This window comes from Haliaeetus leucocephalus, unplaced genomic scaffold (assembly GCF_000737465.1).
Source record: "Haliaeetus leucocephalus isolate CR32 unplaced genomic scaffold, Haliaeetus_leucocephalus-4.0 Scaffold751, whole genome shotgun sequence".
NCBI classification, from domain to species: Eukaryota; Metazoa; Chordata; class Aves; order Accipitriformes; family Accipitridae; genus Haliaeetus; species Haliaeetus leucocephalus.
In genome coordinates this window covers 7540253-7556063 of record NW_010973187.1, presented here as the reverse complement: position 1 = coordinate 7556063, position 15811 = coordinate 7540253, and the positions used below count along the sequence as shown (strand labels likewise).

General features: G+C 38.7%; 2 protein-coding genes across 4 annotated transcripts in view; one reads left to right on the top strand and one right to left on the bottom strand.

Annotated features, from left to right (window-relative positions):
- The first annotated feature begins 3537 nt into the window (after positions 1–3537).
- TMEM60 (transmembrane protein 60) lies at positions 3538–4204 on the top strand. Its single transcript, XM_010580930.1, has one exon. It carries the CDS (start codon positions 3584–3586, stop codon positions 3986–3988), a length of 405 nt encoding a protein of 134 aa, XP_010579232.1. The 5' UTR covers positions 3538–3583; the 3' UTR covers positions 3989–4204.
- An 8796-nt stretch (positions 4205–13000) lies between these two features.
- The window catches only part of RSBN1L (round spermatid basic protein 1-like), a 51856-nt gene continuing 49045 nt past the window's right edge, over positions 13001–15811 (bottom strand). For all 3 annotated transcript variants that reach the window (XM_010580926.1, XM_010580927.1, XM_010580928.1), the window contains 2 exons: positions 14672–14780; positions 13001–14565 (listed from right to left, as the gene is read on the bottom strand). In XM_010580926.1, coding sequence (XP_010579228.1) covers positions 13909–14565; positions 14672–14780 — 766 coding nt within the window. In that variant the 3' untranslated portion in view covers positions 13001–13908. The remainder of the gene's footprint in view (positions 14566–14671; positions 14781–15811) is intronic.

Below are 15811 nucleotides of genomic sequence, written 5' to 3'. Positions count from 1 at the left end.
TAGGCGACCCGCGGTGGAGGGTAGCGACCGTGCCCGGGCAAGGCTGGGTCGGGCCTGTGCTGGAAACAGTCGGTCTTCTCCGGAGCACCGCGAGGGAGGGGCTGTTAAACTGCCGCCGCAGGCTCGGCTTAGCCCCGCACCCTCGGCCGGCTTGCCGGTTTCCTCCTTCTGGTCCTCTGCATAATTTATGAACGGGGGCGGGGGTCAGCCAGATTCAGCACTCGGGAGTCCCTGTTCCGCAGAAAAAAACAGTAAAACAAGCACTCCGGTTAAGGGGGTGGTGTAGTTTGACGTTATTTGCACTTTTAAATCTACATAGGCTACCTCAACTAAGAATGCACCAGTTGCAAGAGGACTTGCGAATACCTAACCCGTGTTCGCATCAGACTAGTTCACGTGTGGTTTTGAAATGGGGCTACTGGGACGTTTCTTTCTCGGTGTTAAAGTACTCATACCTACTGAATCGGCTTTAAAATGGCATTTAATCAAGCTGGAGTTCTATTTAATTTGGTTTCAGTGTATTACAATTTTCTGAACTTTGTTAGGCAATGTTCAGGGTTCAAATTTATAGACCTATGTTATCGCTAATATTTAGCTGAACGTGTAAGTTTCTCTCCTCTTGATTTTTCTCCATCTAAACAGGATATAATTAGCTATCATAATATTCTAATTATGTAGATCATCCCACCAAGGTCAGCAATGCTACTGAGATAGTGTTTCTCACTACTGAAAATTTTCACTTCCTACTAATTACATGAGTCCTATAAAGAGTCGAGAGCTTTTTTATTTTTACACCCCACATTTGGCATTCCTTCGGTGAACTAGCTCTTCTGTGAAAACAGACTTGCACCATATCCGCATCCTTTTTCCAGTGTTAACCATCTTGCTGTGATAGCTGTCCTCTAGCTAAGAATCTGCTGATCATCTCCTTTCTTTCCTAATGAGAGATGGTTAGGTGCTCCATGTAATCAAACCCTTCCTCATTATGTCAGCTGTGTATCCCCAGCTGTCAGTCTTGCAAATTTGGTAGCTTCCTTTACTTGGACTATAGGATAAGATCTCAAAAGTACGCTTGGATTTTCTACAGTTTTCATCAAAAAAAGCCTCTAAAATTGAATGGAGCCTTGCAGTACTGTCCAATCTTGCAGTTACATCTCTTAATTAGATTGAAGAAAGGCAGCATAACGCCCCATGCTGACTCTTCTGCCTGTGCTTTTTAAATTGTTACAAAGGGTTCTGAACACTTAGGAAAACTGAAAAATCTTTTCATCAGGTGAGCAACCTTCAAATTGAGTAGCCCCATCTAATACAACTTCAGGTGCTTTCTATTTCCTCCAGAGACAGTTGATAGCACCTTCTCTGAGTATCTGATAACCTGATACTTCTAACAGTGTTGAATTCCTTTTGTCCTTTCAGGCCCAAGTTTCCAGTCTGTTCCTTTGGTTTCCACTTTCTCCGGGTTGCTAATGAGAGATTCTCCTTCTTGTAGTATCTGTAGCATTGATTTCTAGAACTAGTTTTCAAAAAGGTTCTCATGAAAGGAATGTCGAAACTTTGTTTCAGATCACTACTCTCTTCACTTTAGCCACAGACTTGCACTTGAGAATATTGGGAATGTTTTCAAAAGACTGGAAATACTTCAGGCAGGTCATAGTAATTGTCCTGTAATCCTCTGCACCTGCCAGCTGGTTTAGGTATGTTTACAAGAAAAGAGGAGTGCTATCTAAACCTCCTCCAATTTTTTGTCTACTTGCTTAGCAATTAACTAACTCTTATGTTGAGTGTCACTGCTAAGCCTCACCCCTTCCCTAAGGAGGGGGTCTCGGTCCCACCCTGCCAGTAACTGGCATTCACCAGACTCTTCAGTGATCTGAGCAGAACTGAGACAGCAAAAAACAAACTACAAAAATCTTATTTTAAACTATTTTTTTGCTAGTTCAGCTCAAGGAACTGGCCTGCTCTGGGTCACACAAGTGTCAGCCATAACACAAGGGAGGGGATGCACTGACAGTAATTCCAATTTAGATTATTTTTGGCTAAACTGGATCTTTTCCTTAAGAGAAGTCCCACTACTATCCACTAAATCAAATCCAGTGAAATTTCAAACCCAGACTGAACAAAAATTAGGTCTGTTGAACTGTGTATCAGCAGACACAGATTTAAATTGTAGGATAATTTTAGTGGTGTACAAAATTGTTATTCACTAGCTCTAATGTAGCTGGTCATCTCCTAACCAGTTAAGCCAGCAGCTTTTACCTCCTTCCTTCTGGTTCCAATACTTATCTGAGCACAGAGTTGGTTCAACTTGCTAATCTAGCAAAAAACTAACTCAGTTAAAAAGGTGCTAATAGACTTCTGCTTGTTCAGTGAGGTTAATAGGCTTAATTGGGTGATAGTGTGAGCATCAGTAATAACAGAGGAAGCAGTAACAGCTTGTGGCCAGGTGGACTGAGGGGGAAGAGGGGAAGCAGGTCTTGTCTTTCCCTTCTGGTGGTGAGGATTAGGTGCTTCAGAACACATCATCTCACCTTCGGTAATTTAAGTACTTCTGTAATCTGGAACAAATCAAAGCTCACTTATTTATTTCAAGTGAAAGAATATCGGTGTTCTAAAGGGAATTATCAAATTTCTAAAAATCTCAAATTTTTAAAATAATTAAGAAACCTATTCAGCACTGTTTCCACTGGTGTATACATTAATTATCCATCTTTGTAGCATGAAAACTTGAGGAAGATCATAGTTCTTCTCACCCCTGCTTTTTATACTTGCAGTGAAAAGCTTCTGGCAGGTGCAGTGGTAAAAGCCTTTCAGTTAGGAGTATAAAAACTAACTTTTATGACTGTAGTGTCAGATGCACTTGTCCTTGTTTTTTCTTTTGCCATGACTACATAGAAATTTAAATATACTACCAAGCCAATAAAACTAAATAGTGTTCCTGTCAGCCAGTGTCTGTACTTTAGATACCTGCCAGAAAGCAAATATTATCTGTAGCTTTTTGTAGTTTTAAGATGCTGCTTGACAGAAACTGGTAGTAGGGCTTACTGGTGTGGTTTCAGCTGCAGTTCTGCAGGCAACAGGATCTTTCAGGTGGCTTGTTACTCATGCTTGTTGGTTAGTTTACATTTTACTGGTTCTTTTGTTATAAGGAGGGAATTGTTAGGTTGAGTTTCAAGTGTTGAACTATGAGTGCCTCAGTACTGGAGGAAAATGGATCTAAACCTATTCCTAACATATAAAAATCCCTAAATGAGTTTGACAGCTACTGTAGGATTAAAGCATAATTTGTTTCACAGAACAAGTTTAGATTAAAGCAGTTTACACAGCTGACTTAAGGCACCTAAATTTAATGGTGGACAGGACCAAAACAGAGTGCTTCATTGAGAATGGTGGTTATAAAAGAAATGCAATGAAGCAGTATGTAGGTGAGGATAGAACGGGTGAGAAAGCAAGAACAAGAAATTAGTCACCTTTAAGGAATATGCCTAATGGTTGTGTAGTGACATCTTTTGATGCCTTCCCCCCCCCGCTTTTGTTTTGTTAGGTTGTTGCTGACAGTGAAAGACTTCCTCTCAAAGCTGTTTAAATGAGAATGTCCCTGGCGCAAAGAGTACTACTGACATGGCTTTTTACATTACTCTTCCTGATCATGCTGGTGCTGAAGTTGGATGAGAAAGCACCGTGGAACTGGTTCCTCATTTTTATTCCAGTCTGGATATTTGATACTATCCTTCTAGTTATGCTAATTGTGAAAATGGCTGGACGTTGCAAGTCTGGCTTCGACCCTCGCAACGGCTCCCAAAACATCAAGAAAAAAGCCTGGTATCTCATTGCAATGCTACTTAAATTAGCCTTCTGCCTTGCCCTCTGTGCTAAACTGCAACGATTTACTACGATGAAACTAGCCTATGTATTTATCCCTTTGTGGGCCTTGCTTATTGGGGGTATGGTTGAACTGGGATATAATATCTTCTATGTACGAAGAGACTAAGCTATCATATGTGGCTTTCAGCACTGAGATTGGTACCAAATTACTGGATTATTATAGTTTTGCCACAAACTTGTTCTCCAAATTAAAATGCCAAATAAGAAATCAATCAAGGTGGAGACTCTATCTAATACCAGGCTGAAGACTGAAAGTAGACTTGTTCCACTCTTTTATTTTAAAACTGTCACATATGTTCTTGTAAATAAAAGTATTTGTTCAACACAAGCTGTTCTAATATGATTATTATTATTTGTTACATGAAGTAAGATACAGGCTCTTCATGTGCAGGTAGAAGATCTGAAAGGAACCACAAATATTCTACCCCAGAGTATTCAGCACATTGGGTAATCCTTAGAAAGAGGACTTAAGTTATCTACTACTTATCGTGTCACTCAAGAAATAACAAGTTAGCACATTATAGAAATTACTGTAAACTTGCTTTAAGAATCAGGAACAATTGATAGTTACCAAATAAGAGCAAAAAAGGAATAAAGTGACTCAGCATTTTGTGACAGCAAGAATCCACTTCCAGTCTGAAAGACTAAAAATAAGCACTTTTTTTTTTTAAGCTGCTGAAACAGACAATAACCAGTATGTTTACCTAGGGGGAAAGAAGTTAGTAGCTGAACTGTGCCAGCAGTCCAAGATCCAGAGAAGAGGGAGACAATGGTGATTACCCTTCCAAGTGAGAAATGACCAGTGCTGTAAAAGACTGAAGCTATGGGGTGAGTTCTGTAATACATCTGTACCTGGAGGAAGTGGTACTTTAACAAGGAAGATTTTTTTTAATGCCCTAGTATATTAAATCTCTGGGGGTGAAGCCCTGGCTTTACCGAGTACCAGCCAACTGAGATGCTAGTAAATGAACTTTTTCAAGTAACAAATGCAATGAATGGGACTTCTGGGAAGAGCTGGAACTGTAAGCGTATTTTGTGGACTGAAAGTGCTCTTCCAGGAGCTACGATACAACCAAGTCCAAATGTAAAAGTTGTCTAGGACATTATTAACATGCATGCTGAACTATTTACAGTTCCTAGGTAAAAAAGAGTGTCTAGTGAATGAAAACAGCCCTGGAAAAACAGTTTAAGGTCAGAGGAGGTAACTATGTCAAAATGTCTCACGAATAAAATTTTAATGATGTACAATCAACTGTACTTGTCAGTAAAAAAAAAAATCATCTTTCTGAAGTGTTTGGGTTTACTCTTGCTGTTCAAACAGACAGATGTAGGCATAAACACATAGGAAGCATATTGTTAAAGACTGCTGAAAGGGCTTATCTAAGAAAAGAACCTGTTCATTCTAAGACAATGGCTCTCAATTCAGATCATCAGGTAACAAATGATCTTTAGAAAGAATTTAAGTCATGTTTGCTTCAGAATGGTTGACAGTCCTACCTTGCTAAAGGAGAAACCAAGGAATGACACAGAAAAACAATCTAAGCATTAGCTGTTATAAAAAATGCAAAATATTTATAACCCCTTTATTATAGTAAAAATAATGCATTGACTTTTACTGAGCAAATCCAGGGGGCACTTGGCCCCAGTTCATAAGCATTAGATAATTTATGGGGAGCTAAAACTACCATTTAGAAATCTCTTTTTGCTTCAGTACCTATGAGGAACAGTTCTTTTGTGGAGGTGTATCTATGCCCTACTTAGTTCTGAGAAATAGTTCATGGAAGGGCCTTGCTCTCTGTTTGACAGACTTTTTGCCCACTCATATGAGGCTCCTGTGAAGAACTAGCTTCCTTTACCATCTTTGTGATTTTTCAAGTTAAAATGGCACTTGTGCTGAGGATTAGCTGCAGGGAGAGGGAAAAGTATTCACCTTGATATGTGCTCTTGGGCCTGCTGAATATAGGAAATGCGAGAGCAAGCACGCACAGATACATGCTAAATGTAAGTATATGTATGTGTGTATACATATGGTATAGAGAAAATATGCTTAATTTGCACATCCAAGTTAGGTCTCTTCAGCAGTTCTTCAGTTCTGTCAAATGGAAACTAGGGTCACTGAGCTTCCTAGGATACAACATTCCAGGTATGGCCCATGGCAGGCAAGCTAGACCTCATGTGGCATTTTTACTGGATGCTTCAAAGATATATGGAGAAGAGTGTTTAAAGACCTACCTCCAGTTAAGGTAAACTTCTATGAACCACTTCAACATTGATGCAAATACATAACAAGCATTTAAGCACTTAAGACACATACATACATACACACACACACACGCATCTCCGGATGGTACATTACAGCACCAAGCATAAAACTGAGTGCCCAGTCCTCCCCCAGCTGATGATTATCACAGAAGAAAAAGCAAAAAAAGCCTTGTTCACACAATGCCAAAAAAACCCATACTGCTCAGAAGAGCAGAGCAGCTTTCCTCAGTCAAGCTGATGATGTTAACAGATCGTGACAGCTTCACACAACAAATGGTGGAAGAATAAGAACTAGCCTCATTAGGGCTTGGTATATGATTAGCAAGATGGGCCACAAATGGCAACTCTGCCCCCTTAATAAACCCCTTCTATTCCACAGATGTAACAATTATCTGAAAGTTTGATTCTAGTTAATTAGAGATGCCAAACACAGTTGTTCCAAATCTCCTTTTAATTGCTGCCTCTAATTCAATAGAAAAAGATCAGCAATTTCAGTCTTTTGGTTGTGGGTTTGGCTTTTTTTTTTTTTTAAACATTTACAAACCTTGAAATACATGACAGTGATTTTGAAAGCTGAAGCAGGCATCTCTTTCTGGTGTCCTACAGAAGTCACACACAAACTGATTTCCTTTAGCACAAGCTGTCTTCAGGACACAGCCCTGTGAAAGTGCTCAACTTTGTCTGCAAGTTCCTAGTCATACAGCAATACTTTGGTAACAGAAATTAATATCCCGTTTGACTTAGTATTTTTTATCAGATTTAACTGACCTAAACTGTGCCAACACCTCTGTACACGCAGTCTCATGTTTTTGTGATATCAGAACTTCATTCAAAAGGACTTAGGATACAAAGCACACCGTAGCACACCTAGACCTTTCCAGAGGCTGTTGCAGGAATTACCTCTATTAGCAATCACCCTGTTCTCAAAGGCACTGTCCACAGCTCTGAAATGGAGAGAGTTCTCACACCTTTACTTAAATTCATGGACTGACTGATCTTCGTTAAACAGAACAAAATGAGCAAAGAGCAGATTTGATGAAGTTGGCAGGGAAAAGGGGAAGCTGATGCTGAGATGGCTCATACTGATGTGCAAGAAATGGGTGGAAGGAAATGCAGATCAAAGTACCCAGCGCACTAGGGAACAACCTCATCTCAGCTACCTGCAGCAGCCGATGCAGGGCATGGAGAGGAAAACTTTGCCTTCATGGGCTTTGTTTTAAAATGCAATTCAATAGCTTGCTGTTCTGAAATGAAACGGAAGTATTTATCATATATTGATGATATATATGTATTATATACATAATATATATTGATTATATATATTGTATATGGAGATATATATTCTACGTTTATTTCTCTTCATATCATTTATACAAGCTTGAACACTTCAGCATGCATTGTAGGTGAGTATCTACTGTTGTCTGATTAAGGAAAATACTCAATGGACATGTGTGAAAGATCATGAAACTGAAATTTTCAATCACCTATTCATACTGCTTTTCTTGATTTGTCACCATTTTAGACTAGGATCCAGCCTTCTGTTCTTCTCATACTTGAAAAATACAATTATATGACATAAACATCCCAACCTTCAACAAACTTTAACCTGAATGCTCTAAGGTGGTGTGTAGGTGCCCCCAAACTGCAATGCAAGGCATGGGTGACAATATCAAAAAATAAGCTAGCACAGGACTAAGTTACACAACAATTTAAGAGATGAAAGCAGTGGTGTTTTCTGATGTATATGCATAGTAGTACAGGAACAAAATCTTACAAGTAACCTCATGGAAATTTTCATATTTACCCAGTTTGAAAGTTGAGTGACACAAAGGTATTGATGACAGTGAAATCTATGAGACCCCCAGAAACTCTGAATTCTAACATTAGGCATTACCTATTTCAACACCACTATATTTTGGGAACAAATAATATTGCTTTTCAGTAATAAAGCTCCTGAATAACTGCATCCTCAGAAGTTCTTTGATGTGTTACATGATAGTGCTATGCTTTCACACTTTTTTTTTTTTAAACTAAGATTGAGGTAAAAATAACTGCACTGAGTTGGAAAAAGAGTGTTTGTACCTTTTTACTGTACCTTTATTGTGTTAAGGTTTGGGCAGAGTTTGCCTCCCATATAAGCCTTTTAGACCTGAACAGGCCTGGGTATCAACTTGCCGCTGAAAAGCATCAGGGTTTGTGGACTAAGGCAATTTAAGGAACCACTGCAGTTGGACCACCAGAGTGCTATTCAGTATTAACATTTTCTCCTTGTACTGAAGTTGGATAAAGAGTAGAAAAAAAATCTGCAATGCAGTAATGCTATTTCCTTTGGTGTGCCTCTTCTAACAAAACCAACCTCACAAGCAGGCAAATGTAAGTCTTTGTACGGCACAGAACAAGAGCGTAAGAGCAAGAAACAGAAGAAATGAGAACCCAAGCTTAGTTTACCGGTATTAGGTTTTATCACAGTGTTCCTTTTGAAGTTTATAAAGAAATCACTCCTAAAAGATGGGGTTTAGTCTAAAAATTTCATTTCCGAGATTAACAAAAGCTCTCAACTGCATCGATTAGACAAGTACCTGAGTGTTACAACATGCCTAGGATACAGCTTTAGCAGTCTTGACTTATGTTACATTAGTCTTACACACACAGGTCTAATTCTCAAGGTTTTCTTCTTGAGATACTTAGGGAATAACTTTCTCAGCTAATTGCCCTATTTTGTCTCAATATAACCAGATAAAACAACGGCCATAGAAAGCATAGTCCTTAAAACACAGGCCTAAGCTCTACCAAACATTGCCCTTTCATTCTGGTGGACTGGAAATTAATTGGCAAGAGAAAACATAGTATCAAAATAGTTATTGAAAAATCAAACTTGATAAAAATAGAAGTTTAAACTGCTGTTTTAATCAATGTTTGTATCAGATTATCATAACTGTACACCAAATATTAAAGGACTAATACCCTCATCAGTAGGCTCATCTATCAGCATGACCAGAACATGAGAAGATCAATGTCTAGCTGGCACTCAAGTACAGCACGGCTCCAAAGCAGAGGAAATATTAGCATCATAGCACAGAGAAAAACAGTGGCTAGAATATAATACACTAAATCTGCAAAGTCAGTATCCCTGATGATTCTAATAGAAATAGCAACCTAGATATTGTGAAGCTGCTGCTTCTGAACAGAACACAAAATAATTCGCATTTCTATGAAAAATGAAATGAGCGACTGATGGGAATCAAAGTTTCCCAAATCTTCCCATGTATGCTGCAAATTCAGTGGGATCTGCACAAAATATCAGTATCGTCTATTATACAGTTTTTAAAGTGCATTTCATCCGTTTGAGAAAGTAATAAAATATCAGTTGAACACAGTGACTCACAAAGAAAACATTCTCAACAGTGTCATTCACAGCAAAGCATAGGTCAGTGAAAATCTGTCCTTTCCATTTCCAACTTGTTTACATTCACAGTAAGGTAACAGGCAGTGGTCTGCCTAAAGACAAAGTTCTCCACACATCTGACCACTAGAAAAAAATGAATAAAATTACACTTGAGAAGCCTGCAAAGTTTTTTTTTCATCTCTTCATCAGAATTAGTACAGTTTTCATCCTAGTAGGGTCAGGTGGTAGCCTACTCTCTCACAACAGTTTATTTGCCAAGGAGCATGGAGAAAACACGGATTTATTTCAATCGATTCAGCATCCTTATTCACATGCAGATATTAGAAAACAGTCATTTTGATCAATGAATACCAGTCCTGTGTTTCTTGGAAGACTTACTCAATTTTCCAGATCTGTAATGTTCAGATCTGCTTCACAGCATTCCACTGTCTTATGTTTCCATTTTCTACATCATTTGCAATGCCAACTTATTTACTGTGCACATGTATATCTGCTTAAAAATCAATTTTATTTATCACCAAGGAATTATTTCACAGATGAATACTTAAATCATCACCCTCTGAAATAATACTTTATTTCTAATACTAGATAGAATTAATATTTCAGTTAAAGAAGTATTGAAATATTCACTATAGTAACAAGGAAGGGAAAATCTGCATGCCAGCAGTACCTGTAATGAAAATGCTGTTTCAAGAGTCAATTTGCAGGCATTTGGAGGGCTGGGGGATGACACAACACTGAGTAACACTTGTATGTAACACATGAAGTCAGTTGCTAGTGAAATGCAAAAGATCCAGTAATTAAAAAAAAACAGCTACCATCTTGAAAGCTATTAGGTAGCAGCAGTAACAATGCAATTCTTTGCTACCCACAAATATGGAACCAGTATCTAGGAGAACATGTCTAAACTTCTGCACATCATGTCATTAACTGGAACACCACTGCAAACACACAGATGTCAATACCATTGCAGTACAGGCAATAGGCCTTAAGCAGATTTTGCAGAAATCTGCGGAAGGGCCAAGAGAGACAACTAAAACTAAACTGGAGATTTCAGCCAAAATAACAGAAAGATTTCTATATAACTGAAATCCGGGGAGGGGGGACAAGCAATAAGCAAAGACTAGTTTCAGTACATCAGAAGGCGTGAACCATTTATTGCTGAAGCAAAGTCTGAATATGAATTTGTATGCGGTAGGAATAAAGGTTATAGCATAGGACCACGTGAAACCAAAGCAAGACCTTTGTCAGACTAATGAACAATTTGGGAGCTGAAATTCTCAGAAAAGGTACTCCCCTCTTAAAGAGCAACTGCATCAAAATGAATACACCACAGTAGAGGACAAAAACTTTTTTTTTTTTTTTAAAAAGAAGCAAAGAAAGAAGTACACACTAATATAGCCAGTCAACCCAGACTGTCTACACCTTTGAATACAAAGGGAGTTCTGATAGCCATTGGTAATCCCGGTATTGTTTATATTCTGTCTGCAAGGAATTCTGTCTAAAAATGAGAATCTAGTCTGCCTCACAATTCAAAAATAAAGGATGCATAAAAAGTGGAAAAACTGCCACTTTTTTTTAATCTCTTAAAATTCTGAAAGTGATTAAAAAAAAGAAAAAAAAAATAGGTTGAAGATGTAGGCAGTTCAAAGGAAAAATTTCAGAACCAAGACATAACCTGAGCAGAAGTTTGAGGCCATGATCAGCTAAGACCGCTGAGCAGGTCTTCAAAAGGAAGCAAAGCTTTACTCTTCAGTGTAAAGTCTGTTTGCTAAACCATTTTCAAACATTTATTTTTTCAGTCTGGACAGGGCCTATGATGCAGGAAGTTGCTTGCTGTCAAGGGTTTACTTTAGTAAAATCTGGCAGATTTAAGAAAAAAAACCCCAAACAAACTTGAACCAGAATGAATGATCAGCATATGGATCACCAGCATACAAACAAGGTTTGGTTTTTTTTTTTTAATTAAACTAAACAGTTGGGTTGTTTTATGGTTTGGGTTTTTTTGTTGTTGTTGGGGGGGGTGTTTTTGTTTTAAAAGAGCAGTATCTGGCAAGGATGGTATTGATAAAGCTGGAGCCTTCTGCTAACCCAGGTGGAAAGCTGCACACTTGGTGCAAACTACAACCGGCAGCTCTTCTCTTTTACTGTTCTCCAATGGCTGGCACAGAGAACAGGAATGGAAGGCTACATAATTGTGTACAGATGTTCATAAAGCCAAAGAATTACGGGTAGAAGTTTCCAGATAATCCAGAAAACACAACGGGAGCCAAGACCACATTTCTACTATCAGGAAAGCTCAAACTCTTACATGAACCAATTAATTTCTCAAATCAGAATCTGCTAGATTAATAACTTACCATGTCACACATGAATCATTTGCTCATGGCATGAGGGGAAAGCAAGATCCCTGAGGCTGCAAAACTGGTAGTAATCTCTTAGCCAGCATTAAAGAAAACAGCAGTAAGACTTAAGGATATATTAGCCACATCCAAGAGATTCATGTTTCTATTGCTTCTCTAATACGTAATTATGGCTATGTAGGAGTAATATTCAATAATTCAAATATTGATTTAATTAATAATTCTTTGACAGACCTATTTTAGACTTAAAGAAATCAGGGCACTCATCCGTTAAATGGCTGATTTTAGTGCCAGAGTAAGTACGTAGTAACATTTTCAATTTTAACAACCTATAAGCAAAAAACATTTGCAACAAAAGGGCCTCAGGTAGTTGAATTAGACATCACCTGGAAATCACATTGTTCTGTTGCTACAAATGAAGCCAAAGTGATCACTAAGTGCAAAGGTTATAAAGTAGGTACATAAGGACGTACAAATTTCAGAAAGTTATAGGGAAAAAATACAGAGGGGAAAAAAAAGATACAGAGGGCTTTGGAAATAACAACAGGCCCAGGATCTTACGTTTTAAATACTTAGTTGGAGGACAGGCTGTAGGGCAGTTTACTGCTATTTGTAGCTACCTGAAAAAGAAATATCATTCAGATGTGTTTGAACTATACAGTAATATGTTACACAAAGAATTAAGTAGGTTCAGTGACAGTTTTTGCCATTACCACATCAGATGCTAGCTAGCCTTGAAATCCTCTTCCCTCAGAACATGGCTTAAGAGAATTCAAGCATTCCATAGGCGGGGAGAGAGGCAAACAGTTAACTTGGACACCACTGTTATTTTCTTAATTAACTAACTCTTGCTTCCAAACTGGGACTCATGAGGAATCTTCCTACTAGACACACTGGCAAGCATCTTTACTGCCTGGTGCTATCAGCATAGGGAGCAATTCAAATCCAAACGTGTCTCTGTCAATTACAGGTCACTACTAAAGTGGAGGCCTTTATAGGTGGATAAGTTACCATTTAAATATTCTTTGTTTTAATTTTAGTCAGATTAACTGACTTAAATTGGGGTGGGGGGGTGGGGGGGTGGTTGTTTGGTTTTTTTTAACGTGAAATAGAACTGCCTTAACTGTGGCTTGAGCAAAGCAAGAGGCAAAGGTAGAAGGGAGTTTGCTCCCTTGCACCAGCTCATCTAGAGAGACGCACACAGTTACTGATTGCGCTCCTGGAGCCCAGGGGGTGTCCGACTGTCCTCCACAACAGGGGCAGGTTTGCCTCTCTGTTCCATATTAACATCTGACAGCAGGAGTCTGCGGAGTGCCTTTAACGAGCAACTGTAAGGAATCCTGTGAAGGGAGGACTGATTTTACATTCTGACTAATCTCCATTTACAAAGAATGCCTCAGCTCTACCTCAGTTTGCTACAGCTGCTCACCCCACAATGGTGTAAGGGTATCCTATGCATTAGTGCAGGTAGAAACATAACCATTTAGAGAGGCAGTTTAACTGAATTATTTTTTGCAGACCCAAAAATAAAACCAATCTGTTATTATGAACCTTTATTAAGCGGCTCACATTTCAGTATAAATCACACTAAAAAGATTTTTTTAAAAAAGATATTTACACTACAGTGCTGACACATTTAAAATGAAAAAATTGGTATAAATAAGCTCTATGGAAAAGCCTGGAATTGTCAAAAAGAATTCTGGCTCATCTTACAAAAAATATATATGTTAAATGTCAGCTCTACTCTAAAACCTACAACTCAAAATTATTTAAAGACTTCTTTATGTTAAACCTGCAGTGTTTACAGTGCATCTGGCCCTAAGTGCTTTGATACTTCACAGTTATGGACAGGCACTGAGGAATGTTACAAAGCTACATAACTATCTTCTGTAACAGATGCGAAGGCAAGTCACAAACTTGCCTCACAGAATTTATGAATCTTTACATTATTACATCATTAAGTTTAAAAAGGAATTTAAAACCATATATACAAATTTAGCACAAAAAATCATCCTCTGTTTGTCCATGCAGTTTTGGATATGATGAACTATGTTGTCTGGTATCATCTGGATGTATGTGACCTCCAGGGCATAACTTGCCTTGTAAGTCCTTGTTGCCAGGTTCAAATTTAGAATCCACCTCCAACTTAAATGCCGTCAATTCAACGTGATCCAACCTAGTCTGAACATTCTGGCCCCCGACGTCATTAGGTGCCACTGTCTTTTCAGCAAGATCAACATTCATGGGTTCTTCTTTTATTCGGTGAGATGCAATAGGTTCATGTTTTATCGACATAAATTCCTGCTGCAGATACTTCATCTGCAGAGCATCTGAAAATTTGGTGTCTTCGGAGGTATTTTTGCTCATTGTACAAATTCTGCTGTCAGTCTGAAGTCCAATAACCGAAGACTTGGGGTCTGCAGAGGTACCTGCTTCAACAGTACTTGTATTTTGAGAAAGTTCTTCCTCTGAATGATATAGCTTGAGCCGGATGTGCCAAGCCAAACTGCACACAGCTGAAACTGTTTTGAACTGGTGCACAACATTCCTTGGGATAAAATAAATGTCATTATCAAATAACTGAATTCTGGCATATCGAATGCCTTCCCTTCGCAGTTGATTAAGTTTTGCATCATCAACCCACTGGACACACTGGAGGAAAAAAGGGAAGTGGGGAAAAAAAAAAAAGAAAAAAAAGGGTGAATATTCTGATTTAGGCCTAAAAGGACACCTGATCAACAGTTCATAGCATGCTTACCTGTGAGAGTGGAGGCTCATGCAAATCTAATTGCATTCGCTGAACTACCTCTAAGAAGTCTTCAGCATGAAAACAAATTACATCTTTGGTTATACGAGGCTGCTCAGACCTACAGAAGAGTAAGAATTGCACAGTCAGAGGCTGAAACTAACATGCTACAGAGAATAATAAAGAAAATCTGCAAGCAAGGATAAAGCAAATGATAAAAAAAGCAATTGTAGCATAACATACATTTTGAAGAAAAAAGGTTAACTAAACCAGCTAATTCTCAAACATAACCTCATTAAACTGGTTAAATGAATTAACCACAATTTCTTTACAAGTGGCAGTAAAAGCAGCCATGAAAGGTCAACAAAACTCACTATTTTTAATTTTTATCTTTAATTGACTTCTGCCTGCTTTGATGCTGGAAGACAGATGCCCCAGATACGTTGGGCTCTGTCAACACTCTAACATGATACACCCATCAGGTACCTCAAAGCATGCAGCAGTCTGACTAGTATTATGGCAAACATTGCTTAGTATCTTAGCCTCAAACACCTTGTTCGGAGTTAGTAGTAAAGCTGAATCTACATTAAGCTGCCACAATGCTAGTAAGCAGCAAATACTGGCGTCCTCCATGAAACGTCCCTTAAAAATACATTCCTGTTTGTGCTCACTAGAGAGCTACAGAAGAGCAAAATCTGAATTTGGGTTTGTTTCTGTATTCAAACTGTTAGGAGAATTTACCTCTCGTCCCACATCTCCCCCAAAGAAATGCACACCATTTATGTAATTCCTATAGAGACATCATCTACAATTAGCTAACAAAAGGCAGTTACAGCCACAATCCTTATCACTTTCTGATCTAAAAGCCAAACTCGGTTCTTCAGTGGAAACATACAGAACTAAGCTGCACGTGTTTGTTTTTGAGGGATGTTTAGTTTTCGAAAAGTTTCTTAAAAACGCGGTGATACAAAGATTTCATTTATGTAAGATAAAGCTGACGCAGGAGCGGTTTTGCAAGGAAAATTTATCAGCCACAAGGAGCCTGGCTGATGACTTTCTTCCTCCATCCTGTGCAGAGCGCTCCCAGGGCCGACAGGAGAGCGGCAGCAGGGCGCAGGCTGCGGGCACAGGCTGGCGGGCCCGACAACCCCC

Coding starts and splice junctions, on each gene's coding strand:
- TMEM60 (XM_010580930.1), top strand. CDS start 3,584: ATGAGAATGTCCCTGGCGCAAAGAGTACTACTGACATGGCTTTTTACA.